Genomic DNA, 24,581 nt, shown 5'->3' on the forward strand with positions numbered 1-24,581 from the left:
CTGATAAGGGTTACAGAAGATAAACTGATCCTAGATGTGTAGTGTAGGGACTGACCTTGGGTTATAGAAGATAAACTGATCCTAGATGTGTAGGGACTGACCTTGGGTTATAGAAGATAAACTGATCCTAGATGTGTAGGGACTGACCTTGGGTTATAGAAGATAAACTGATCCTAGATGTGTAGGGACTGACCTTGGGTTATAGAAGATAAACTGATCCTAGATGTGTAGGGACTGACCTTGGGTTATAGAAGATAAACTGATCCTAGATGTGTAGGGACTGACCTTGGGTTATAGAAGATAAACTGATCCTAGATGTGTAGTGTAGGGACTGACCTTGGGTTATAGAAGATAAACTGATCCTAGATGTGTAGGGACTGACCTTGGGTTATAGAAGATAAACTGATCCTAGATGTGTAGGGACTGGCCTTGGGTTATAGAAGATAAACTGATCCTAGATGTGTAGGGACTGGCCTTGGGTTATAGAAGATAAACTGATCCTAGATGTGTAGGGACTGGCCTTGGGTTATAGAAGATAAACTGATCCTAGATGTGTAGGGACTGGCCTTGGGTTATAGAAGATAAACTGATCCTAGATGTGTAGGGACTGACCTAGGGTCTTCATCATCTTATTGAGCTGCTCATCTTCCTCATCCTCCCTGAAGAGAAATCAGACAGAAGATTAACGACACAGCATGACTAACCTACACACACACACACACACACAATCCCAGAGAGCCATCCACATTAAAACAGCTCCCCCCTTTCTCTTACCTGAATCTGTCATCCCCCCTCTCGCCCCTACCTGAGTCTATCATCCCCCCTCTCTCTCCAACCTGAGTCTGTCATCCCCCTCCCTCTCTCCTACCCGAGTCTGTCATCCTCCTCCCTCTCTCCTACCCGAGTCTGTCATCCCCTCTCTCTCTCTCTCTCTCTCTCTCCTACCTGAGTCTGTCATCCCCTCTCTCTCTCCTACCCGAGTCTGTCATCCCCCTCTCTCTCTCCTACCCGAGTCTGTCATCCCCCCCGAGTCTGTCATCTCCTCTCTCTCCTACCCGAGTCGGTCATCCCCCCTCTCTCTCTCCTACCTGAGTCTGTCATCGTCCAGTCCGTCTATGATGGCGTTTCTGTCATTGACGATCTCCACCAGTTTGACCATCAACTCCTCTTCTCTACGACGGTCCCACAACGTCTTCAGCCGCTCTGCCCACATAAACACACACATTCAAACACACACACATTCACACACACACACATTCACACACACACACACACACGTAAACACACACACATAAACACACACATAAACACACACACACACATTAACACACGATCAGTGTAAACACACAACTTTTGCATTGTCCACAACACACCCATCTCTCTCTCCTTACCAGGTCTGCCCCCCTTCTCTCTCTCTACTCACCAGGTCTGCCCCCTCTCTCTCTCTCCTCACCAGGTCTGCCCCCCCTCTCTCTCTCTCTCTCCTCACCAGGTCTCCCCCCCCTCTCTCTCTCTCTCTCCTCACCAGGTCTGCCCCCCCCTCTCTCTCTCTACTCACCAGGTCTGCCCCCCCTCTCTCTCTACTCACCAGGTCTGCCCCCCTCTCTCTCTCTCTCTGCTCACCAGGTCTGACCCCCCTCTCTCTCTACTCACCAGGTCTGCCCCCCTCTCTCTCTACTCACCAGGTCTGCCCCCCCCTCTCTCTCTCTCTCTCTCTCCTCACCAGGTCTGACCCCCCTCTCTCTCTACTCACCAGGTCTGACCCCCCTCTCTCTCTACTCACCAGGTCTGACCCCCCCCTCTCTCTCTCTCTCTCCTCACCAGGTCTGACCCCCCCTCTCTCTCTACTCACCAGGTCTGACCCCCCTCTCTCTCTCTCTCCTCACCAGGTCTGACCCCCCCCTCTCTCTCTACTCACCAGGTCTGACCCCCCCTCTCTCTCTCTCCTCACCAGGTCTGACCCCCTCTCTCTACTCGCCAGGTCTGACCCCCCCCCCTCTCTCTCTCTCTCCTCACCAGGTCTGACCCCCCTCTCTCTCTCTACTCACCAGGTCTCCCCCCCCTCTCTCTCTCTCCTCACCAGGTCTGACCCTCTCTCTACTCGCCAGGTCTGACCCCCCCTCTCTCTCTCTCTCCTCACCAGGTCTGACCCCCCTCTCTCTCTACTCACCAGGTCTGACCCCCCTCTCTCTCTCCTCACCAGGTCTGACCCCCCCTCTCTCTCTACTCACCAGGTCTGACCCCCTCTCTCTCTACTCACCAGGTCTGACCCCCCTCTCTCTCTCTCTCCTCACCAGGTCTGACCCCCCCCCCTCTCTCTCTCTCTCTCTCCTCACCAGGTCTGACCCCCCTCTCTCTCTCTCTCCTCACCAAGTCTGACCCCCCTCTCTCTCTACTCACCAGGTCTGACCCCCCCCCCTCTCTCTCTCTCCTCACCAGGTCTGACCCCCCCCCTCTCTCTCTCTACTCACCAGGTCTGACCCCCCTCTCTCTCTCTCTCTCCTCACCAGGTCTGACCCCCCTCTCTCTCTCCTCACCAGGTCTGACCCCCCCCTCTCTCTCTCCTCACCAGGTCTGACCCCCTCTCTCTCTCTCTCCTCACCAGGTCTGACCCCCCCCTCTCTCTCTACTCACCAGGTCTGACCCCCCCCTCTCTCTCTCTCCTCACCAGGTCTGACCCCCCCCTCTCTCTCTACTCGCCAGGTCTGACCCCCCCCTCTCTCTCTCTCCTCACCAGGTCTGACCCCCCTCCTCTCTCTACTCACCAGGTCTGACCCCCCTCTCTCTCTCTCTCCTCACCAGGTCTGACCCCCCCCTCTCTCTACTCACCAGGTCTGCCCCCCCCTCTCTCTCTACTCACCAGGTCTGACCCCCCCTCTCTCTCTCTCTCCTCACCAGGTCTGACCCCCCCTCTCTCTCTCTACTCACCAGGTCTGACCCCCCCCCCTCTCTCTCTCTCTCTCCTCACCAGGTCTGACCCCCCCCTCTCTCTCTCTCTACTCACCAGGTCTGCCCCCCCCTCTCTCTCTCTACTCACCAGGTCTGCCCCCCCCTCTCTCTCTCTCTCTCTCTCTCTCTACTCACCAGGTCTGACCCCCCCCTCTCTCTCTACTCACCAGGTCTGACCCCCCCCCCTCTCTCTCCTCACCAGGTCTGACCCCCCCCTCTCTCTCTCTCCTCACCAAGTCTGACCCCCCTCTCTCTCTACTCACCAGGTCTGACCCCCCCTCTCTCTCTCTCTCCTCACCAGGTCTGACCCCCCTCTCTCTCTCTACTCACCAGGTCTGACCCCCCCCCTCTCTCTCTCTCTCTCCTCACCAGGTCTGACCCCCCTCTCTCTCTCCTCACCAGGTCTGACCCCCCCCTCTCTCTCTCTCTCTCCTCACCAGGTCTGACCCCCCTCTCTCTCTACTCACCAGGTCTGACCCCCCCCCCTCTCTCTCTCCTCACCAGGTCTGACCCCCCTCTCTCTCTACTCGCCAGGTCTGACCCCCCCCCTCTCTCTCTCTCTCCTCACCAGGTCTGACCCCCCCTCTCTCTCTACTCACCAGGTCTGACCCCCCCCTCTCTCTCTCCTCACCAGGTCTGACCCCCCTCTCTCTACTCACCAGGTCTGACCCCCCCCTCTCTCTCTACTCACCAGGTCTGACCCCCCCTCTCTCTCTCTCTCTCCTCACCAGGTCTGACCCCCTCTCTCTCTCTACTCACCAGGTCTGACCCCACCCCCTCTCTCTCTCTCTCTCCTCACCAGGTCTGACCCCCCTCTCTCTCTCTCTACTCACCAGGTCTGCCCCCCCCCTCTCTCTCTCTACTCACCAGGTCTGCCCCCTCTCTCTCTCTCTCTCTCTCTACTCACCAGGTCTGCCCCCCCCTCTCTCTCTACTCACCAGGTCTGACCCCCCCCCCCTCTCTCTCCTCACCAGGTCTGACCCCCCCCTCTCTCTCTCTCTACTCACCAGGTCTGCCCCCTCTCTCTCTCTCTCTCTCCTCACCAGGTCAGACCCCCCTCTCTCTACTCACCAGGTCTGACCCCCCCCTCTCTCTCTCTACTCACCAGGTCTGCCCCCCCCCCTCTCTCTCTCTCCTCACCAGGTCAGACCCCCCCCTCTCTCTACACCGGTTCAGAACCCCCCTCTCTCTACTCACCAGGTCTGCCCCCTCTCTCTCTCTACTCACCAGGTCTGCCCCCCCCTCTCTCTCTACTCACCAGGTTTGTCCATGAGTCTCCTCAGCTCCTGCTCTACACTGGGCTGCTGTTCCTCCAAGTCCTGTGTCTTCGCTCTGCACACACACACACAGACACAGAGACACACACACACACACACAGAGACACACACACACACAGAGACACACACACACACACACACACACACACGCACACAGAGACACACACACACACAGAGACACACACACACACACACACACAGAGACACACACACACACAGAGACACACACACACAGAACCACGCGCAGACATACACAGATGTTAGAGGACTAGGAAATATCTGCTGTGTGTATTTTTGTGGTTCTGTGTGTGTGTGGTTCTGCGTGGTGTGTGTATGTCTGCATGTGGTTCTGCGTGTGTGTGTGTGTGTGCGGTGTGTGTATGTCTGCGTGTGGTTCTGCATGTCTGCGTGTGGTTCTGTGTGTGTATATGTGTGTGTGTGTGTGTGCATGTCTGCGTGTGGTTCTGCATGTCTGCGTGTGGTTCTGTGTCTGTGTGTGTGTGCATGTCTGTGTGTGGTTCTGTGTGTGTGTGCGCGGTGTGTGTGTATGTATGTGAGACTCACATGTAGACCAGTTCAGACTCTCTCCTCATGGACACCTGCTTGTTTCTGATGAGGTTGAACCATTCCACCATCAGGTCATCCATCACCACGTCCTCTTCTCCCTCTGACACACACACGATTACCAACACAGTGGAATTTAAAAGCAGACTTCAAGATATTAAAGACATATTGACAGAGTTCAAGGTCATGAAACACTTGAGAAATATTAAAGACACTATTTCCCCTACTCTCCCCCTCCCTCCTACTCTCCCCCTCCCTCCCTCCTCTTCCCTCTCTCTCTCCCTCTGCCCCCATCTCCTCTCTCCCTCTGCCCCCATCTCCTCTCTCCCTCTGCCCCCATCTCCTCTCTCCCTCTGCCCCCATCTCCTCTCTCCTCCCTCCCTATCCCTCCAGCCACCAGGGCTGTCTTTATTTCCTCCTACCGCCCGTCAATCCCACAGAGACAGGAAGCTATCAGAGACTTCATTAGAGCCAGAAGTGGTGGAAATTCACTTTTTGGGTCACATCCCCTCAGGCGACACCGACCCCAATCTACACCTCTTCCCTCCACTCTCAATCTCCCCCTCTCCCTCCCTCTCAGTCTCACCTTCCTCCTCACTCTCCCTCTGTGTGAGTCTTACCCTCTTCATCCCTCCCTGCTCCCTCTCTCCTCTACCCTCTCCCTCTGAGAGAGTCTCACGCTCTCCCTCTGAGTCTCACGCTCTCCCTCTGAGTCTCACGCTCTCCCTCTGAGAGAGTCTCACGCTCTCCCTCTGAGAGAGTCTCACGCTCTCCCTCTGAGAGAGTCTCACGCTCTCCCTCTGAGAGAGTCTCACGCTCTACCTCTGAGAGAGTCTCACGCTCTACCTCTGAGAGAGTCTCACGCTCTCCCTCTGAGAGAGTCTCACGCTCTCCCTCTGAGAGAGTCTCACGCTCTCCCTCTGAGAGAGTCTCACGCTCTCCCTCTGAGAGTCTCACGCTCTCCCTCTGAGAGAGTCTCACGCTCTCCCTCAGAGAGTCTCACGCTCTCCCTCAGAGAGTCTCACGCTCTCCCTCTGAGAGAGTCTCACGCTCTCCCTCTGAGAGAGTCTCACGCTCTCCCTCTGAGAGAGTCTCACGCTCTCCCTCTGTCTCAGAGAGTCTCACCCTCTCCCTCTGAGAGTCTCACCCTCTCCCTCTGAGAGTCTCACCCTCTCCCTCTGAGAGTCTCACCCTCTCCCTCTGAGAGTCTCACCCTCTCCCTCTGAGAGTCTCACCCTCTCCCTCTGAGAGTCTCACCCTCTCCCTCTGAGAGTCTCACCCTCTCCCTCTGAGAGTCTCACCCTCTCCCTCTGAGAGTCTCACCCTCTCCCTCTGAGAGTCTCACCCTCTCCCTCTGAGAGTCTCACCCTCTCCCTCTGAGAGTCTCACCCTCTCCCTCTGAGAGTCTCACCCTCTCCCTCTGAGAGTCTCACCCTCTCCCTCTGAGAGTCTCACCCTCTCCCTCTGAGAGTCTCACCCTCTCCCCTCTCACCCTCTCCCTCTGAGAGTCTCACCCTCTCCCTCTGAGAGTCTCACCCTCTCCCTCTGAGAGTCTCACCCTCTCCCTCTGAGAGTCTCACCCTCTCCCTCTGAGAGTCTCACCCTCTCCCTCTGAGAGTCTCACCCTCTCCCTCTGAGAGTCTCACCCTCTCCCTCTGAGAGTCTCACCCTCTCCCTCTGAGAGTCTCACCCTCTCCCTCTGAGAGTCTCACCCTCTCCCTCTGAGAGTCTCACCCTCTCCCTCTGAGAGTCTCACCCTCTCCCTCTGAGAGTCTCACCCTCTCCCTCTGAGAGTCTCACCCTCTCCCTCTGAGAGTCTCACCCTCTCCCTCTGAGAGTCTCACCCTCTCCCTCTGAGAGTCTTACCCTCTCCCTCTGAGAGTCTTACCCTCTCCCTCTGAGAGTCTTACCCTCTCCCTCTGAGTCTTACCCTCTCCCTCTGAGAGTCTTACCCTCTCCCTCTGAGAGTCTTACCCTCTCCCTCTGAGAGTCTTACCCTCTCCCTCTGAGAGTCTTACCCTCTCCCTCTGAGAGTCTTACCCTCTCCCTCTGAGAGTCTTACCCTCTCCCTCTGAGAGTCTTACCCTCTCCCTCTGAGAGTCTTACCCTCTCCCTCTGAGAGTCTTACCCTCTCCCTCTGAGAGTCTTACCCTCTCCCTCTGAGAGTCTTACCCCTCTCCCTCTGAGAGTCTTACCCTCTCCCTCTGAGAGTCTTACCCTCTCCCTCTGAGAGTCTTACCCTCTCCCTCTGAGAGTCTTACCCTCTCCCTCTGAGAGTCTTACCCTCTCCCTCTGAGAGTCTTACCCTCTCCCTCTGAGAGTCTTACCCTCTCCCTCTGAGAGTCTTACCCTCTCCCTCTGAGAGTCTTACCCTCTCCCTCTGAGAGTCTTACCCTCTCCCTCTGAGAGTCTTACCCTCTCCCTCTGAGAGACCCTCTCCCTCTGAGAGTCTTACCCTCTCCCTCTGAGAGTCTTACCCTCTCCCTCTGAGAGTCTTACCCTCTCCCTCTGAGAGTCTTACCCTCTCCCTCTGAGAGTCTTACCCTCTCCCTCTGAGAGTCTTACCCTCTCCCTCTGAGAGTCTTACCCTCTCCCTCTGAGAGTCTTACCCTCTCCCTCTGAGAGTCTTACCCTCTCCCTCTGAGAGTCTTACCCCTCCCTCTGAGAGTCTTACCCTCTCCCTCTGAGAGTCTTACCCTCTCCCTCTGAGAGTCTTACCCTCTCCCTCTGAGAGTCTTACCCTCTCCCTCTGAGAGTCTCTCCCTCTGAGAGTCTTACCCTCTCCCTCTGAGAGTCTTACCCTCTCCCTCTGAGAGTCTTACCCTCTCCCTCTGAGAGTCTTACCCTCTCCCTCTGAGAGTCTTACCCTCTCCCTCTGAGAGTCTTACCCTCTCCCTCTGAGAGTCTTACCCTCTCCCTCTGAGAGTCTTACCCTCTCCCTCTGAGAGTCTTACCCTCTTCACAGGAGCGTAGTTGTTTCTCCAGGTCCACTCCTTTCCTCTCCAACTCATTAACACTGTCCTCTATCTCCTGAAGCTCTCTGAGGATCTCTTCCTTCGGGATGTAGTCCGGTTTACTCTGCACACACACACACACACACACACACACACACACACACCAAAACATACACACACACCACACACCACACAGACAGACACACACCAGACACAGACACACCACAGACACACACCACACACAGACACACACACACCACACACAGACACACACACACACACACACACACAGACACACACACACAGACACACACCACACACAGACATTAATATAAACACACAGGTACTAACATCCCTCATCCCGTCTCCATGTATTAAACCTACTGGTTTAGGTGCCTTGGTGTCTGTGTTGGAGCCGTTAGCTGTCGTTGAGCTCTTCCCTGTCAGGACGCCTGGTAGAGGAAACAGCAGAACACTGTTATGAGGAGCTGGGGAAGTGGGTTATGTCTGTTTGTGTGTGTCTGTCTTACCCCATGTCCCAGGGCCGGTGTTCAGCGGGCTGGGTGAGGAGGCTTCTGGGGGGCTGGAGGGGGCCTGAGTAGACCCAGCAGGGACTGAAGCCTGGGCGTTTCCTGATCCACCGGCCCAGGGCCGAGACAGGGTTTCAACCTTCTGAATGTCAGGGTGGAGGGGAGTGGAGTCTTTAGGTCCTACAGGCCTGGCGAGAGAGAGGAGGAGGAGGGGAGAGATGGGGGTGGATTAGAGAGAGGAAGAACAGAGGGGAGGAGAGAGAGAGAGAGAGGAGGGAGAGGAAGAAAAGAGGGGAGGAGAGAGAGAGAGGAGGGGAGGAGAAGGGAGGATAGAGATGTAACAAGGTCTGTCTCTTCCTTTCATTCCTGAATGCAATCTAACCTCTCATTTTCTGAAAATTAGTTTTTTTTCCTTCACCAGTCTCTTTCGTACGTTCTCTCACCTTTCGTACGAGAGTCTGAGGATCAGTAGGACTGAGGAGGAAGAATGGTCATCCGGGGCTAGGGGGGTGGGACTCTGAGTATGGACTTCATGCTGCACTAGGGGACGGCTTTAGCCCCGACACACCGCAGGTCTGACGAGGAGGGAGGGGAGGGTCTTCGATCTCCGGTGGAACATCAAAACGGAGCGGCTCGGAGCGGCATGTGGAAACCTCCTGCAGAGCGAACGAACGGATGAGGAGCGGCATGTACAAACCGCCTGCAGAGCGAACGAACGGATGAGGAGCGGCATGTACAAACCTCCTGCAGAGCGAATGAACGGACGAGGGGTGGAAAGACAGGACCTCACACCCAGGTGACCCTTCCTCAGCGGCTGGGACCTCACACCCAGGTGACCCTTCCACAGCGGCTGGGACCTCACACCCAGGTGACCCTTCCACAGCGGCTGGGACCTCACACCCAGGTGACCCTTCCACAGCGGCTGGGACCTCACACCCAGGTGACCCTTCCACAGCGGCTGGGACCTCACACCCAGGTGACCCTTCCACAGCGGCTGGGACCTCACACCCAGGTGACCCTTCCACAGCGGCTGGGACCTCACACCCAGGTGACCCTTCCACAGCGGCTGGGACCTCACACCCAGGTGACCCTTCCACAGCGGCTGGGACCTCACACCCAGGTGACCCTTCCACAGTGGCTGGGACCTCACACCCAGGTGACCAGACCTCCCAGATTACTAGTGGACCAGTGACAACACAAGTGGAAGTAGGATAGAACCAAGTTGGAATAGAACCAAAGTAGAACAGAATAGGAGTATGGTATAACAGTAGTGGAACATAACAGAGTTCTGTAGAATAGAGTTCTACATAGTATTTTAGAGTTCTGTAGAGTAGAATAAAGTTCAGTGACAAGAGAAAATGAGCAGCAGGTGGAAGAGAAACAGAACATAGTGGAACAGAGACAAGTGGAGCGAAACCAGAGTACATGTGAATATAAAGCAGAAAATGGAGTAGAATTGTGAGTAGAATATGAAGTAGAGTAGAATATGGTGTAGAGTAGAATATAGAGTAGAATATGGAGTAGAATATAGAGTAGAATATAGAGTAGAATATGGATTGAAGAGTAGAATGTAGAGTAGAGAAGAATACAGAATATGGAGTAGAGTAGAATATAGAGTAGAATATGGTGTAGAGTAGAATATAGAGTAGAATAGAGTAAAATATGGTGTAGAGTAGAATATAGAGTAGAGAGTAGAATATGGAGTAGAATATAGAGTATAATATGGAGTAGAAAATAGAGTAAAGAGTAGAATAGAGAAGAATTTGGAGTAGAATGTAGAGTAGAATATGGAGTAGAATGCAGAGCAGAATATGGAGAAGAATGCAGAATATGGAGTAGAGTAGAATATGGAGTAGAGTAGAATATAGAGTAGAATATAGAGTAAAGAGTAGAATATGGAGTAGAGTAGAATATGGAGTAGAGGAGAATATAGAGTAGAGGAGAATATAGAGTAGAGTAGAATATAGAGTAGAATATAGAGTAGAATGTAGAGTAGAGTAGAATATGGAGTAGAGTAGAATATGGAGTAAAGAGTAGAAGGTAGAGTAGCATATGAGGTAGAATATAGAGTAGAATATAGAGAAGAGTAGAATATGGAGTAGAATATAGAGAAGAGTGGAATATGGAGTAGAGTACAATATAGAGTAGTGAAGAATATGGAGTAGAATATAAAGTAGAATAGAATATAGAGTAGAGTAGAATATGTAGTAGAGTAGAATATGGAGTAGAGTAGAATATGGAGTAGAGTAGAATATGGAGTAGAGTAGAATATGGAGTAGAGTAGAATATAGAGAAGTGAAGAATATAGAGAAGAGAAGAATATGGAGTAGAATATCAAGTAGGTTATAGAGTAGAGTAGAATTTAGAGTGGAGTAGAATATAGAGTGGAGTAGAATATAGAGGAGAGTAGAATGTAAAGTAGAATATATAGAAGAGAGTAGCATATAGAGTAGAATATAGAGTAGAATGCAGAGTAGAATGCAGAGTATAATATGGAGTAGAATTTGGAGTAGAATGCAGAGCAGAATATGGAGAAGAATGCAGAATATGGAGTAGAATATGGAGTAGAGTAGAATATAGAGTAGTAGAATATAGAGTACAATATAGAGTAGAGTGGAATATAGAGTAGAATGTAGAGTAGAATATAGAGTAAAGAGTAGAATATATAGAAGAGAGTAGAATATAGAGTAGAAGAGAATAGAGAGTAGAGTAGAATAGAGAGTAGAGTAGAATAGAGAGTAGAGTAGAATATGGAGTAGAGTAGAATATGGAGTAGAGTAGAATATGGAGTAGAATATAGAGTAGAGTAGAATGCAGAGTAGAATATATAGAAGAGAGTAGAATGCAGAGTAGAATATGGAGTAGAATGCAGAGTAGAATATGGAGTAGAATGCAGAGTAGAATATGGAGTAGAATGCAGAGTAGAATATGGAGTAGAATGCAGAGTAGAATATGGAGTAGAATGCAGAGTAGAATATGGAGTAGAATGCAGAGTAGAGTAGAATATGGAGTAGAGTAGAATAGAGTAGACTAGAATATAGAGTAGAAGAGAATATAGAGCAGAGTAGAATATGGAGTAGAGTAGAATATAGAGTAGAATATAAAGTAGAATGTGGAGTAGAGTAGAATAGAATATAGAGTAGAATGCAGAGCAGAATATGGAGAAGAATGCAGAATATGGAGTAGAATATGGAGAAGAGTAGAATATAGAGTAGTAGAATATAGAGTAGAAAATAGAGTAGAATGTAGAGTAGAATATAGAGTAAAGAGTAGACTATATAGAAGAGGGTAGAATATAGAGTAGAAGAGAATAGAGAGTAGAGTAGAATAGAGAGTAGAGTAGAATATGGAGTAGAGTAGAATATGGAGTAGAGTAGAATATAGAGTAGAATATAGAGTAGAATATAAAGGAGAGTAGAATATAGAGTAGAATATAGAGTAGAGAGTAGAATGCAGAGTAGAGTAGAATATGGAGTAGAATGCAGAGTAGAGCAGAATGCAGAGCAGAATACAGAGCAGAATATGGAGTAGAGTAGAATATAGAGTAGAATAGAATATAGAGGAGAGTAGAATGTAGAGTAGAATATATAGAAGAGAGTAGAATATAGAGTAGAGTAGAATATATAGAAGAGAGTAGAATATAGAGTAGAATATAGAGTAGAATATAGAGTAGAGTAGAATATAGAGTAGAATGTAGAACATAGAATAGAGTAGAATATAGAGTAGAATATAGAGTAGACTATAGAGTAGACTATAGAGTCGAATATAGAGAGAATGTAGAGTAGAATGTAGAGAAGAATAGAGTGGAATGTAGAGTAGAATATAGAATATGGAGTAGAATATAGAGTAGAATATAGAGTAGAGTATAGAGTAGTAGAATATAGAGTAGAATATATAGAGGAGAGTAGAGTACAGAGTAGGATATATTATAGAGTATAGAGTAGAATATAGAGTAGAATATATAGAGGAGAGTAGAGTATAGAGTAGAATATAGAGTAGAGTAGAGTATAGAGTAGAATATAGAGTAGAGTAGAGTATAGAGTAGAATGTAAAATATAGAGTAGAGTAGAATATAGAGTAGAATATAGAGTAGAATAGAAGTAGAGTAGAATATAGAGTAGAGTAGACCATAGAGTAGAATGTAGAATATGGAGTAGAATATAGAGGAGAGTAGAGTATAGAGTAGAGTAGAATATAGAGGAGAGTAGAGTATAGAGTAGAATATAGAGTAGAGTAGAACATAGAGTAGAGTAGAACATAGAGTAGAATATAGAGTAGAATGTAGAACGTAGAATATAGAGTAGAATGTAGAACATAGAGTAGAGTAGAATATAGAGTAGAGTAGAATATAGAGTAGAATGTAGAGTAGAATATAGAGTAGAGTAGAATATAGAGAAGAATAGAGTGGAATGTAGAGTAGAATGTAGAACATAGAGTAGAATGTAGAAAATGGAGTAGAATATAGAGTAGAATATAGAGTAGAATATAGAGTAGAATATAGAGTAGAATATAGAGTAGAATGTAGAACATAGAGTAGAGTAGAATATAGAGTAGAATGTAGAGTAGAATATAGAGTAGAATATAGAGTAGAGTAGAATAGAGTGGAATGTAGAGTAGAATGTAGAACATAGAGTAGAATGTAGAAAATGGAGTAGAATATAGAGTAGAATATAGAGTAGAGTAGAATATAGAGTAGAATAGAATAGAATATAGTATAGAGTAGAATATAGAGTAGAATAGAATAGAGTAGAGTATAGAGTAGAATATAGAGTAGAGTAGAATATAGAGTAGAATGTAGAGTAGAATGTAGAGTAGAATATAGAGTAGAGTAGAATATGGAGTAGAATATAGGAGAGTAGAGTATAGAGTAGAGTAGAATATAGAGTAGAATATAGAGGAGAGTAGAGTATAGAGTAGAGTATAGAGTAGAGTAGAACATAGAGTAGAGTAGAATGTAGAGTAGAATGTAGAATATAGAGTAGACCATAGAGTAGACTATAGTCGAATATAGAGTAGAATATATAGAGTAGTAGAATATAGAGTAGAATATAGAGTAGAATATATTATAGAGTAGAGTATAGAGTAGAATATAGAGTAGAGTAGAATGTAGAGTAGAATATAGAGTAGAGTAGACCATAGAGTAGAATAGAATATAGAGTAGAATGTAGAGTAGAATATAGAGTAGAGTAGAATATAGAGAAGAATAGAGTGGAATGTAGAGTAGAATGTAGAACATAGAGTAGAATATAGAGTAGAATATAGAGTAGAGTAGAATATAGAGTAGAATATAGAGTAGAATGTAGAACTATAGAGTAGAATATAGAGTAGAGTAGACCATAGAGTAGAATAGAATATAGAGTAGAATGTAGAGTAGAATATAGAGTAGAGTAGAATATAGAGAAGAATAGAGTGGAATGTAGAGTAGAATGTAGAACATAGAGTAGAATGTAGAAAATGGAGTAGAATATAGAGTAGAATATAGAGTAGAATGTAGAACGTAGAATATAGAGTAGAATGTAGAACATAGAGTAGAGTAGAATATAGAGTAGAGTAGAATATAGAGTAGAATGTAGAGTAGAATATAGAGTAGAGTAGAATAGAGTGGAATGTAGAGTAGAATGTAGAACATAGAGTAGAATATAGAGTAGAGTAGAATATAGAGTAGAATATATAGAGATAGTAGAATATAGAGTAGAATATATTATAGAGTAGATTATAGAGTAGAATATAGAGTAGAGTAGAGAATATAGAGTAGAATAGAATATAGAGTAGAATATAGAGTAGAGTAGAGTAGAATATAGAATATAGAGTAGAATATAGAGTAGAATAGAGTATAGAGTAGATATAGTAGAGTAGAAATATAGAGTAGAATATAGAGTAGAATATAGAGTAACAATATAGAGTAGAAATATAGAGTACAATATAGAGTAGAATATAGAGTAGAATATAGAGTAGAATATAGAGTACAATGTAGAATATAGAGTAGAGTAGACTATAGAGTAGACTATAGAGTAGAATATAGAGTAGAATATATAGAGTAGAGTAGAATATAGAGTAGAATGTAGAGTAGAATGTAGAGTAGAGTAGAATATAGAGTAGACTATAGAGAATAGAATGTAGAGTAGAATAGAATGTAGAATATAGAGTAGAATATAGAGTAGAGTAGAGTATAGAGTAGAATATAGAGTAGAGTAGAGTGTAGAATATAGAGTAGACTAGAGTAGAATGTAGAGTAGAATATAGAGGAGTAGAATATAGAGTAGAGTAGAATAGTATAGAGTAGAATATAGAGTAGAATAGAGTAGAATATAGAGAGAGTAGAATATAATGTAGAGTAGAATATAGAGGAGAGTAGAGTATAGAGTAGAATATAGAGTAGAGTAGAATAGAGTAGAGTAGAATATAGAGTAGAGTAGAATATAGAGTAGAATATAGAGTAGAGTAGAATAAAATAGAGTAGAATATAGAATAGAATAGAGGAGCGTAGAATGTAGAGTAGAATATATAGAGGAGAGTAGAGTATAGAGTAGAGTAGAATATAGAGTAGAATATAGAGTAGAATATAGAGTAGAGTAGAATGTAGAGTAGAATGTAGAATATGGAGTAGAGTAGAATATAGATAGAAATGTAGAAATAGAGTAGAATATAGAGTAGAATAGAGTAGAGTAGAATATAGAGTAGAGTAGAATATAGAGTAGAGTAGACTATAGAGTCGACTATAGAGTAGAATATAGAGTAGAATATAGAATATAGAGTAGAATATAGAGTAGAGTAGAATATAGATATAGAGTAGAATATAGAGAAGAATAGAGTGGAATGTAGAGTAGAATGTAGAACATAGAGTAGAATGTAGAAAATGGAGTAGAATATAGAGTAGAATATAGAGTAGAGTAGAATAGAATAGAATATATAGTAGAATATATAGAGGATAGTAGAGTAGAATAGAGTAGAATATATTATAGAGTAGATTATAGAGTAGAGTAGAATATAGAGTAGAGTAGAATATAGAGTAGAATATAGATAGAATATAGAGTAGAATATAGAGTAGAGTATAGAGTAGAATAGAGTAGAGTAGAATATAGAATATAGAGTAGAGTAGAATAGACTAGAATATAGAGTAGAATACAGTATAGAGTAGAATATAGAGTAGACAATATAGAGTACAATATAGAGTACAATAGAGTAGAATATAGAGTACAATATAGAGTACAATGTAGAATATAGAGTAGAGTAGACTATAGAGTAGACTATAGAGTAGAATATAGAGTAGAGTAGAATATAGAGTAGAATGTAGAGTAGAATATAGAGTAGAAGTAGAGAGTAGATTATAGAGTAGAAGACTATAGAGTAGAATGTAGAGTAGAATGTAGAATATGGAGTAGAATATAGAGTAGTAGAGTATAGAGTAGAATATAGAGTAGAATAGAGTATATAGAATATAGAGTAGAATATAGAGAGAGTAGAATATAGAGTAGAATATAGAGTAGAATATAGAGTAGAGTAGAATATAGAGTAGAATGTAGAGTAGAATGTAGAGTAGAGTAGAATATAGAGTAGAATGTAGAGTAGAATGTAGAATATGGAGTAGAATATAGAGTAGAATATAGAGTAGAATATAGAGTAGAATATAGAGTAGAGTAGAGTGTAGAATATAGAGAGTAGATAGAGTAGAAATAGAGTAGAGTAGAAATATAGAGAGTAGTAGTAGAATATAGAGTAGAGTAGAATAGTATAGAGTAGAATATAGAGTAGAATAGAGGAGCGTAGAATGTAGAAGTAGAATATAGAGTAGAGTAGAGTATAGAATATAGAGTAGAATATAGAGTAGAATATAAAGTAGAAGTAGAATATAGAGTAGAATATAGACAATATAGAGTAGAATAGAGTAGAATGTAGAATATGGAGTAGAATATAGAGAGAGTAGAATATAGAGTAGAATATAGAGTAGAGTATAGAGTAGAGTAAAATATAGAGTAGAATATAGAGTAGAATATATTATAGAGTAAAATAGAGTAGAATATAGAATAGAATAGAGGAAGTAGAGTAGAATGTAGAGTAGAATATATAGACTATAGAGTAGAATGTATAGAGTAGAGTAGAATATAGAGTAGAATATAGAGTAGAATATAGAGTAGAGTAGAGTAGAGTAGAATATAGAGTAGAATGTAGAATATAGAGAGTAGAATATAGAATATGGAGTAGAGTAGAATATAGAGTAGAATATAGAATGTAGAGTAGAATGTAGAGTAGAATATAGAGTAGAATGTAGAATATAGAGTAGAATATAAAGTAGAATAGAGTAGAATATAGAGTAGAAATAGAGTAGACTATAGAGTCGAATATAGAGTAGAATGTAGAGTAGAATAGAGTAGAATGTAGAATATGGAGTAGAATATAGTAGAGTAAAATATAGAGTAGAAGTAGAGTAGAATATAGAGTAGTAGTAGAATATAGAGTAGAATATATAGAATAGAGAGTAGAATGTAGAGTAGGATAGATTATAGAGTAGAATATGTAGAATATGGAGTAGAGTAGAATATAGAGTAGAATGTAGAATGTAGAGTAGAATGTAGAATATGGAGTAGAGTAGAATATAGAGTAGAATGTAGAATATAGAGTAGAATGTAGAGTAGAATATAGAGTAGAGTAGAATATAGAGTAGAGTAGAATATAGAGTAGAGTCGACTATAGAGTAGAATGTAGAGTATACTTACTTGGAGGCAGGTTTGAGCCTGGACCGCCAGTCAGCAGGAGAGCTGCTGTTGTCTGCTGTTGCTAAAGAGAGACAAGACAATATACAGCCCCCCAAAAAATTACATCAGCCATAATAGCCACAAATAATTACCACTGAAAAGTGAAATGTGGATGACCAACTAGACAGACAGGGCAAACGGTGCTCACCCATAGTGTTGCTGGGAGAAGCAGCTCCGGATGCCTTATCCGGGGTTTTGTTCCACAGGCCTGTTCTGCTGGCCGGGGTCGGGGTGGACGTGTTTGGGGTGAGGGGGGCGAGGAGAGACGGGTCTGCTTTTAGCTTAACTCTGCCCCCAGTCTCCTTTTTAGGAGTCTCCGTCTCTTTCTTAGGCGTTTCAGCAGGGGCAGATCTGAGAGAGGGAGATCTGGGGGTCGAGGGGAGACAGAGGGAGGCCTTTCAACATCGAACAGACTCAAATAGTATTTCCTCAAATCTTAATTAACGTCTCGCTTCCATCTCATACACATTGGAATAGAAGGTCCCTCCCCTTTGATCTGAAAAGGAGACGAGGTAAGAGGATGCAAGGAAAGCTGAATTGAGGAAGGGCCATTGACGCCAACTGTATGCTTGAAGTGCTATTCCCTTATTTTACCAGCAGAGGTCGGGCTCTATTTTTTTAAATTTAACCTTTAACTAGGCAAGTCCGTTAAGAACAAATTCTTATTTACAATGACGGCCTACTCCAGCCAAACCCTTAAGACACTGGGCCAATTGTGCGCCGCGCTATGGGCCTGTTGTGATACAGCCTGGAATTGAACCAGGGCCTGTAGTGATGCCTCTAGCACTGTGATGCAGTGCCTTAGACCACTGCACCACTCGGGAGCCCGCAATACTGTCTAATACAGTGTTTCCCAAACAAAAGGGGTGGTCGTTTTGGTTTTTGCCCTAACATCAGTGCTTAATTTGTGCCGGATCCTATTTGAGCCGGATCCTATTTGAGCCGGATCCAGTACCTCTCACAGCATGATTCATTCATTATTTCACTGTTCACACTGTGCAAACATTCGAATGGAAGCGATCGGAGATAAATCAAGTTGCCCCCCCCCAGAAAGACCATCATGTAAAATAATAATAATAATAATAATAATAATAATAAATGAATAATATTAATGATAGTATTAATAATTAATTAATTAATAAGAGTAATAATAACAATAATACACCAATAATGATAATAAATACATTAATAATAAATAAAATAATAATAATTATTATTATTAATTAATCATCATCATCATAAATGAATTAATAATAATAATATTAATAATAAATGAATTAATAATAATAATATTAATAATAATACAATTCATTAATAATAATTAAAAAGTTCAGTGATATGTCTATGTAATTATCCCATCCTGCATCATCCACCGACGAAGTGCTCGGAGCAGGTGCAAATTTGTAGTTCAAGAACAAGCTAACCAATAACCCCTGGCTTGTCATGCAGAATTAGAAGCTGGGCTGTTCAACATGCAAAAAGAGTAGAGAGCCGAAACGACTGGAGGGATTCAACGAGCAGAAGAGTGGCTGTACAGTACAGTAACATCCTCTGAGGGTTTTTGAACATGCCCGAACCAAGGTGCATTTGGTGGCAGGAAGCTTTGTGGACGAGGCTAAAGATGAACACACAGGTTTTAGTTAACACTCCAAATGGAAAAAACAGACACTACAGTCAGAGTCTTCAGAACAGCCTTAGAAGGAGGCTAAACGTCACAGCCAACAGGCCCAGAGCATCAAATAGACTCTCAGGAGCTAAATGGACTTGACATGGAAAGATCCGTTGTGGGAGGTTTTGAAAACTTTTTAACAAAAAAAGGTGGGATTTTTATGTTTCCTTTACGAACTCAGTTGTGTACTGTGAAGTTAACGTGAACGTGCTTCATATTATAACAGAAGGAGGCCGATAAATCCTCATGTGTGTTCTACTGTAGCCTACATTGAGTTATTTTATTTATGAAGTTATATTCTGATATTTGTTCTACTGTTACATAGATGTGTTGAAAACGATGCCATAAAGAAATTGGGACTTGTGTAAAACCCGTGGCGATACCGAGTATGTGGGCGTACTGCAGTGACGTCTAAAATGCTTTGAATTAATCAGTACCATGGAGAGGGCCGTCCGTTTCCCCACCAGAAACAGTAGGCTACTTGGAGAGCGCTGTCCCCCATTTCACCACCAGAGACAGTAGGCTACTTGGAGAGCGCTGTCCCCAGTTTCACCACCAGAGACAGTAGACTACTTTGAGAGGGCCATCCGTCTCACCACCAGAGACAGTAGGCTACTTGGAGGGCCGGCCGTCCGTTTCACCACCAGAGACAGTAGGCTACTTGGAGAGCGCTGTCCGTTTCACCACCAGAGACAGTAGGCTACTTGGAGAGCGCTGTCCCCCATTTCACCACCAGAGACAGTAGGCTACTTGGAGAGCGCCGTCCCCATTTCACCACCAGAGACAGTAGGCTACTTGGAGAGCGCCGTCCCCCGTTTCCCCACCAGAGACAGTAGGCTACTTGGAGAGCGCCGTCCCCGTTTCCCCACCAGAGACAGTAGGCTACTTGGAGAGCCGTCCCCGTTTCCCCACCAGAGACAGTCGGCTACTTGGAGAGCGCCGTCCCCGTTTCCCCACCAGAGACAGTAGGCTACTTGGAGAGGGCCGTCCCCGTTTCCCCACCAGAGACAGTCGGCTACTTGGAGAGCGCCGTTCCCCCGTTTCCCCACCAGAGACAGTAGGCTACCTGGAGAGCGCCGTCCCCGTTTCCCCACCAGAGACAGTCGGCTACTTGGAGAGCGCCGTCCCCCGTTTCCCCACCAGAGACAGTCGGCTACTTGGAGAGCGCCGTCCCCGTTTCCCCACCAGAGACAGTCGGCTACTTGGAGAGCGCCGTCCCCCGTTTCCCCACCAGAGACAGTGGGCTACTTGGAGCGCCGTCCCCGTTTCCCCACCAGAGACAGTCGGCTACCTGGAGAGCGCCGTCCCCGTTTCCCCACCAGAGACAGTAGGCTACCTGGAGAGCGCCGTCCCCCGTTTCAACACCAGAGACATTAGGCTACCTGGAGAGCGCCTTCCCCCGTTTCACCACCAGAGACATTAGGCTACCTGGAGAGCGCCGTCCCCGTTTCACCACCAGAGACAGTAGGCTACCTGGAGAGCGCCGTCCCCGTTTCACCACCAGAGACAGTAGGCTACCTGGAGAGCGCCGTCCCCGTTTCACCACCAGAGACATTAGGCTACCTGGAGAGCGCCGTCCCCGTTTCACCACCAGAGACAGTAGGCTACTTGGAGAGCGCCGTCCCCGTTTCACCACCAGAGACAGTAGGCTACTTGAGAGCGCCGTCCCCGTTTCACCACCAGAGACAGTAGGCTACTTGGAGAGCGCCGTCCCCCGTTTCACCACCAGAGACAGTAGGCTACTTGGAGAGCGCCGTCCCCGTTTCACCACCAGAGACAGTAGGCTACTTGGAGAGCGCCGTCCCCGTTTCCCCACCAGAGACAGTAGGCTACCTGGAGAGCGCCGTCCCCGTTTCACCACCAGAGACAGTAGGCTACCTGGAGAGCGCCGTCCCCCGTTTCACCACCAGAGACAGTAGGCTACCTGGAGAGCGCCGTCCCCCGTTTCACCACCAGAGACATTAGGCTACTTGGAGAGCGCCGTCCCCCGTTTCCCCACCAGAGACAGTCGGCTACTTGGAGAGCGCCGTCCCCGTTTCCCCACCAGAGACAGTCGGCTACTTGGAGAGCGCCGTCCCCGTTTCCCCACCAGAGACAGTAGGCTACCTGGAGAGCGCCGTCCCCGTTTCCCCACCAGAGACAGTAGGCTACCTGGAGAGCGCCGTCCCCGTTTCCCCACCAGAGACAGTAGGCTACCTGGAGAGCGCCGTCCCCCGTTTCACCACCAGAGACAGTAGGCTACCTGGAGAGCGCTGTCCCCGTTTCACCACCAGAGACAGTAGGCTACTTGGAGAGCGCCGTCCCCCGTTTCACCACCAGAGACAGTAGGCTACCTGGAGAGCACTGTCCCCGTTTCACCACCAGAGACAGTGGCTACTTGAGAGCGCGTCCCCGTTTCACCACCAGAGACAGTAGGCTACTTGGAGAGCGCTGTCCCCGTTTCACCACCAGAGACAGTAGGCTACTTGGAGAGCGCTGTCCCCCGTTTCACCACCAGAGACAGTAGGCTACTTGGAGAGCGCTGTCCCCGTTTCACCACCAGAGACAGTAGGCTACTTGGAGAGCGCTGTCCCCCGTTTCACCACCAGAGACAGTAGGCTACTTGGAGAGCGCTGTCCCCCGTTTCACCACCAGAGACAGTAGGCTACTTGGAGAGCGCTGTCCCCCGTTTCACCACCAGAGACAGTAGGCTACTTGGAGAGCGCTGTCCCCCGTTTCACCACCAGAGACAGTAGGCTACTTGGAGAGCGCTGTCCCCCGTTTCACCACCAGAGACAGTAGGCTACTTGGAGAGCGCTGTCCCCCGTTTCACCACCAGAGACAGTAGGCTACTTGGAGAGCGCTGTCCCCCGTTTCACCACCAGAGACAGTAGGCTACTTGGAGAGCGCTGTCCCCGTTTCACCACCAGAGACAGTAGGCTACTTGGAGAGCGCTGTCCCCCGTTTCACCACCAGAGACAGTAGGCTACTTGGAGAGCGCTGTCCCCGTTTCACCACCAGAGACAGTAGGCTACTTGGAGAGCGCTGTCCCCCGTTTCACCACCAGAGACAGTAGGCTACTTGGAGAGCGCTGTCCCCAGTTTCACCACCAGAGACAGTAGGCTACTTGGAGAGCGCTGTCCCCCGTTTCACCACCAGAGACAGTAGGCTACTTGGAGAGCGCTGTCCCCCGTTTCACCACCAGAGACAGTAGGCTACCTGAGAGCGCTGTCCCCCGTTTCACCACCAGAGACAGTAGGCTACTTGGAGAGCGCTGTCCCCCGTTTCACCACCAGAGACAGTAGGCTACTTGAGAGCGCTGTCCCCGTTTTCACCACCAGAGACAGTAGGCTACTTGGAGAGCGCTGTCCCCGTTTCCCCACCAGAGACAGTAGGCTACTTGGAGAACGCGTCCCCGTTTCCCACCAGAGACAGTAGGCTACCTGGAGAGCGCCGTCCCCGTTTCCCCACCAGAGACAGTAGGCTACCTGGAGAGCGCCGTCCCCCGTTTCACCACCAGAGACATTAGGCTACCTGGAGAGCGCCTTCCCCCGTTTCACCACCAGAGACATTAGGCTACCTGGAGAGCGCCGTCCCCCCGTTTCACCACCAGAGACAGTAGGCTACTGGAGAGCGCCGTCCCCCGTTTCACCACCAGAGACAGTAGGCTACCTGAGAGCGCCGTCCCCGTTTCACCACCAGAGACATTAGTCTACTTGGAGAGCGCTGTCCCCCGTTTCACCACCAGAGACAGTAGGCTACTTGGAGAGCGCTGTCCCCCGTTTCACCACCAGAGACAGTAGGCTACTTGGAGAGCGCTGTCCCCGTTTCACCACCAGAGACAGTAGGCTACTTGGAGAGCGCCGTCCCCCGTTTCACCACCAGAGACAGTAGGCTACTTGGAGAGCGCCGTCCCCGTTTCACCACCAGAGACAGTAGGCTACTTGGAGAGCGCCGTCCCCCGTTTCCCCACCAGAGACAGTAGGCTACCTGGAGAGGGCCGTCCCCGTTTCACCACCAGAGACAGTAGGCTACCTGGAGAGCGCCGTCCCCCGTTTCACCACCAGAGACATTAGGCTACCTGGAGAGCGCCTTCCCCGTTTCACCACCAGAGACATTAGGCTACTTGGAGAGCGCCGTCCCCGTTTCCCCACCAGAGACAGTAGGCTACTTGGAGAGCGCCGTCCCCCGTTTCCCCACCAGAGACAGTCGGCTACTTGGAGAGCGCCGTCCCCGTTTCCCCACCAGAGACAGTAGGCTACTTGGAGAACGCCGTCCCCGTTTCCCCACCAGAGACAGTAGGCTACCTGGAGAGGGCCGTCCGTTTCCCCACCAGAGACAGTAGGCTACCTGGAGAGCGCCGTCCCCGTTTCACCACCAGAGACAGTAGGCTACTTGGAGAGCGCTGTCCCCCGTTTCACCACCAGAGACAGTAGGCTACTTGGAGAGCGCTGTCCCCGTTTCACCACCAGAGACAGTAGGCTACTTGGAGAGCACTGTCCCCCGTTTCACCACCAGAGACAGCTGGCTACTTGGAGAGCGCTGTCCCCCGTTTCACCACCAGAGACAGTAGGCTACTTGGAGAGCGCTGTCCCCCGTTTCACCACCAGAGACAGTAGGCTACTTGGAGAGCGCTGTCCCGTTTCACCACCAGAGACAGTAGGCTACTTGGAGAGCGCTGTCCCCCGTTTCACCCCCGTAGGCTCACTTGAGCGCTGTCCCCGTTTCACCACCAGAGACAGTAGGCTACTTGGAGAGCGCTGTCCCCCGTTTCCCACCAGAGACAGTAGGCACTTGAGAGCGCTGTGTTCACCACCAGAGACAGTAGGCTACCTGGAGAGCGCTGTCCCAGGATAACACCACCAGAGACAGTAGGCACTTGGAGAGCGCTGTGTTCACCACCAGAGACAGTAGGCTACTTGGAGAGCGCCCCCAGGATTTCACCACCAGAGACAGTAGGCACTGGAGAGCGCTGTGTTCACCACCAGAGACAGTAGGCTACTTGGAGAGCGCTGTCCCCCGTTTCACCACCAGAGACAGTAGGCTACTTGGAGAGCACTGTGTTTCACCACCAGAGACAGTAGGCTACTTGGAGAGCGCTGTCCCCAGGTTTCACCACCAGAGACAGTAGACTACTTGGAGAGCGTTGTCCCCCGTTTCACCACCAGAGACAGTAGGCTACCTTGAGAGCGCTGTCCCCCGTTTCACCACCAGAGACAGTAACTTGGAGAGCCACCCCCAGTTTCACCACCAGAGACAGTAGGTACTTGAGAGCGCTGTCCCCCGTTTCACCACCAGAGACCAGGCCTTGGAGAGGCTGTCCCCCGTTTCACCACCAGAGACAGCAGGCTACTTGGAGAGCGTGTCCCCCGTTTCACCACCAGAGACAGTAGGCCTTGGAGAGCGAGCCCCCCGGATACCACCAGAGACACAGGCTACTCACTATGTGTTCACCACCAGAGACAGTAGGCTACCTTGGAGAGCCACCAGAGATAACTTGGAGAGGGCTGTCCGTCTCACCACCAGAGACAGTAGGCTACTTGAGAGCGTGTCCCCGAGCAGTAGGCTACTTGGAGACCCGTCCGTTTCACCACCAGAGACAGGCTATGTGTTCAGAAACAGTAGGCTACTTAGAGTCCTTTTCCCCCCAGAAACAGTAGGATAACCCACCAGAAACTCTCACTATGTGTTCTGGTACCTTAGAGCCCCCGGATAACCCACCTCTCACTATGTGTTCTGGTACCTTAGAGCCCCCGGATAACCCCCTCGTTCACGCTCACTATGTGTTCCGGTACCTTAGTGAGAGGGGGTTATCCTGGGGGCTCTATGTGCTCCCGGGACTTCCTGATCTATAAATGAAGCACTACCTAACACGAAACAGCTGATTCAAATGATCAAAGCGTGAT

At 47.8% G+C, this 24,581-nt stretch overlaps 1 protein-coding gene across 1 annotated transcript in view; it reads right to left on the reverse strand.

The window, feature by feature from the left end:
• Positions 1–566: 566 nt before the first annotated feature.
• Positions 567–24,581, reverse strand: part of LOC112239484 (MICAL-like protein 2) — a 47,036-nt gene continuing 23,021 nt past the window's right edge. Inside the window, 9 exon segments of the mRNA XM_042313326.1 lie at positions 567–659; positions 1,089–1,203; positions 4,208–4,281; positions 4,791–4,893; positions 7,745–7,868; positions 8,129–8,196; positions 8,275–8,462; positions 16,989–17,049; positions 17,176–17,393. Coding sequence (XP_042169260.1) covers positions 593–659; positions 1,089–1,203; positions 4,208–4,281; positions 4,791–4,893; positions 7,745–7,868; positions 8,129–8,196; positions 8,275–8,462; positions 16,989–17,049; positions 17,176–17,393 — 1,018 coding nt within the window. The 3' untranslated portion in view covers positions 567–592.

This window comes from Oncorhynchus tshawytscha, unplaced genomic scaffold, assembly GCF_018296145.1.
Source record: "Oncorhynchus tshawytscha isolate Ot180627B unplaced genomic scaffold, Otsh_v2.0 Un_contig_11002_pilon_pilon, whole genome shotgun sequence".
NCBI lineage: Eukaryota > Metazoa > Chordata > Actinopteri > Salmoniformes > Salmonidae > Oncorhynchus > Oncorhynchus tshawytscha.